The 3142-nt window shown below is 48.7% G+C and overlaps 1 protein-coding gene across 1 annotated transcript in view; it reads left to right on the top strand.

Moving 5' to 3' along the window:
* Positions 1-2906, top strand: part of LOC121570681 — a 15465-nt gene extending 12559 nt beyond the window's left edge. Inside the window, exons 2-3 of the mRNA XM_041882156.1 lie at positions 724-977; positions 2655-2906. Coding sequence (XP_041738090.1) covers positions 724-977; positions 2655-2835 — 435 coding nt within the window. The 3' untranslated portion in view covers positions 2836-2906. The remainder of the gene's footprint in view (positions 1-723; positions 978-2654) is intronic.
* The last annotated feature ends 236 nt before the right edge of the window (positions 2907-3142 follow it).

Below are 3142 nucleotides of genomic sequence, written 5' to 3'. Positions count from 1 at the left end.
ACGGGTTAAGGGGAGATTTCACACTGGGGGATGGGGATACTATGGTGTTGACAGGAGTCAAGAGTCAATTTTCTTAGAAAGTGAAGAATGTCAAGTTTCTCTTTTTCCTCTCTCTCTCTCTCCTCCCTCTCTCTCTCTCTCTCTCTCTCTCTCTCTCTCTCTCTCTCTCTCTCTCTCTCTCTCTCCTCTCTCTCTCTCTCTCTCTCTCTCTCTCTCTCTCTCTCTCTCTCTCTCTCTCTCTCTCTCTCTCTCTCTCTCTCTCTCTCTCTCTCTCTCTCTCTCTCTCTCTCTCTCTCTCTCTCTCTCTCTCTCTCTCTCTCTCTCTCTCTCTCTCTCTCTCTCTCTCTCTCTCTCTCTCTCTCTCTCTCTCTCTCTCTCTCTCTCTCTCTCTCTCTCTCTCTCTCTCTCTCTCTCTCTCTCTCTCTCCTCTCTCTCTCTCTCTCTCTCTCTCTCTCTCTCTCCTCTCTCTCTCTCTCTCTCTCTCTCTCCTCCTCTCCTCTCTCTCCCTCCCTCTCTCCCTCTCTCCCTCTCTCTCCCTCCCTCCTCCCCTCTCTCTCTCTCCTCCTCTCCCTCTCCTCTCTCCTCTCCCCTCTCTCCCTCCTCTCTCTCCCTCCTCTCCCTCTCTCCTCTCTCTCTCCCTCCTCTCCCCCTCTCTCTCTCTCTCCTCTCCCTCTCCTCCCCCCTCCTCTCCTTCTCCTTCTCCTCCCCCCTCTCCCTGTACAGCCTGACCCCAGACCCGGGGCTCCCCACACCGTGTCGGTCAGATCCGGCAGGCTATGGAGGCAGAGGAAGAAGAAGAGGACCCATAGCTTCAGCACAACCCCCAAATACCGCCGGACGACCGCCGTGACCTCTGCAAGGTTCTCCTCCGACATCTGGACTAGCGAGGGTCGGATCCCGAAGGGGTCAAGACCCGGTTACGTGCTCCCGGTGCCTGAGGAGGAATTCCTGGAGGACATGCTTTCAGAAAACCCCAGGTGAGGGAGGAGAGGGATGGAGAGAGAGAGAGAGGAAGGAAGGAAGGAAGGAAGGAAGGAAGGAAGGAAGGAAGGAAGGAAGGAAGGAAGGAAGGAAGGAAGGAAGGAAGGAAGGAGGAGAAGGGAAGGGAAGTAGAGGAGGGGGGAGAGAGAGAGAGAGAGAGAGAGAGAGAGAGAGAGAGAGAGAGAGAGAGAGAGAGAGAGAGAGAGAGAGAGAGAGAGAGAGAGAGAGAGAGAGAGAGAGAGAGACAGACAGACAGAGCCAGAGAGAGAGAGCGAGAGAGAGAGAGAGAGTGAGAGAGCGAGAGAGAGCGAGAGAGAGCGAGAGAGAGAGAGAGAGAGAGAGAGAGAGAGAGAGAGAGAGAGAGAGAGAGAGAGAGAGAGACATACAGAGAGAGAGAGAGAGAGAGACAGAGAGACAGAGAGAGAGAGAGCGAGAGAGCGCGCGAGAGAGAGAGAGAGAGAGCGAGAGAGAGCGAGAGAGAGAGAGAGAGACAGAGAGAGAGAGAGAGCGAGAGAGAGCGAGAGAGAGAGAGAGAAAGAGAGAGAGATGTGTCTATGTATGCTGATGACTCAACACTATACACGTCAGCTTCCACAGCAAGTGAAATGACAGCAACACTTAACAAAGCGCTGCAGTCCGTTTCAGATGGGTGGCAAGAAATAAGTTAGTCCTAAATATTTCAAAAACGAAAAGCATTGTATTTGGGGCAAATCATTTACTAAACCCTAAACCTCAACTAAATCTTGTAATGAATAATGTAGAAATTGAGCAAGTTGAGGTGACTAAATTGCTTGGAGTAACCCTGGATTGTAAACTGTCATGGTCATAACATGTTGATACAACAGTAGCTAAGATGGGGAGAAGTATGTCCATAATAATGCGTTGCTCTGCCTTCTTAACAACACTATCAACAAGGCAGGTCCTACAGGCCCTAGTTTTGTCGCACCTGGACTACTGTTCAGTCGTGTGGTCAGGTGAGGGACTTAGGAAAATTACAATTGGCCCAGAACAGGGCAGCACGGCTGGCCCTTAAATGCACACGTAGAGCAATCTCTCCTAGCTCAAAGTGGAGGAGAGATTGACTTCATCACTACTTGTATTTGTGAGAGGTATTGACATGTTAAATGCACCGAGCTGTCTGTTTAAACTACTAGCACACAGCTCGGACACCCATGCATAGCCCACAAGACATGCCACCAGAGGTCTCTTCACAGTCCCCAAGTCCAGAACAGACTATGGGAGGCGCACAGTACTACATAGAGCCATGACTACATAGAACTCTATTCCACATCAAGTAACTCATGCAAGCAGTAGATTCAAATATTTTAAAAAGACAGATCAAAGTACACCTTCTGGAACAGCGGGGACTGTGAAGCAACACAAACATAGGCACAGACACCTACATTTTATGTTGTAGATATTTGATAGTAGAGTAGTGGCCTGAGGGAACACACTCAATGTGTTGTGAAATCTGTTGTTAAATGTCTTGTAATGTTTTTTAAATGGTATATAACTGTCTTAATGTTGCTGGACCCCAGGAAGAGTAGCTGCTGCCTTGGCAGGAACTAATGGGGATCCCATAATAAACCCCAGGAAGAGTAGCTGTTGCCTTGGCAGGAACTAATGGGGATCCTTAACAGACAGACTGACTATGATCATATTAAAACCCCAAGGTTCCCCAGTAAGTCCCAGCGCCAGCGTCCGGAATACTGGGAGGAGGCGGCGGCCGCCCTGCCGGTATACCGGGGACCGTGGCAACAAGAAACGACGGAGACGGCGACGCCGGCGGTGTCGGTGTTGGTACCCACGTCGGGATCGGGTTCGTCGCCTTCGGAATTTGACTTCTACCACTGACACCAACGATGCTGTTGCTGCTTTTATATGAAATCTCTTTAATATTCAGTAAATTCATCTCCTGTACAATGCTGTGCTATAGTAGTCTGTCCTTCATCATATACAGTGCCTTGCATAAGTATTCACCCCCCCCTTAGACTTTTTATACATTTGATTGTGTTACAACCTGGAATTAAAATGGATGTAATTGTAATTTGTCAACAATCTGCTCAAAATACTATATGATGTCAAAGTGGAGAAAAAAAAAATATATTCATAAAAAATAAAACACTAATATACATTGATTACATAAGTATTCACCCTCCTG

The sequence above is a fragment of the Coregonus clupeaformis genome, unplaced genomic scaffold (assembly GCF_020615455.1).
Source record: "Coregonus clupeaformis isolate EN_2021a unplaced genomic scaffold, ASM2061545v1 scaf1757, whole genome shotgun sequence".
In the NCBI taxonomy this organism is placed as follows: domain Eukaryota; kingdom Metazoa; phylum Chordata; class Actinopteri; order Salmoniformes; family Salmonidae; genus Coregonus; species Coregonus clupeaformis.
This window is presented reverse-complemented; position numbering and strand designations above follow the sequence as displayed.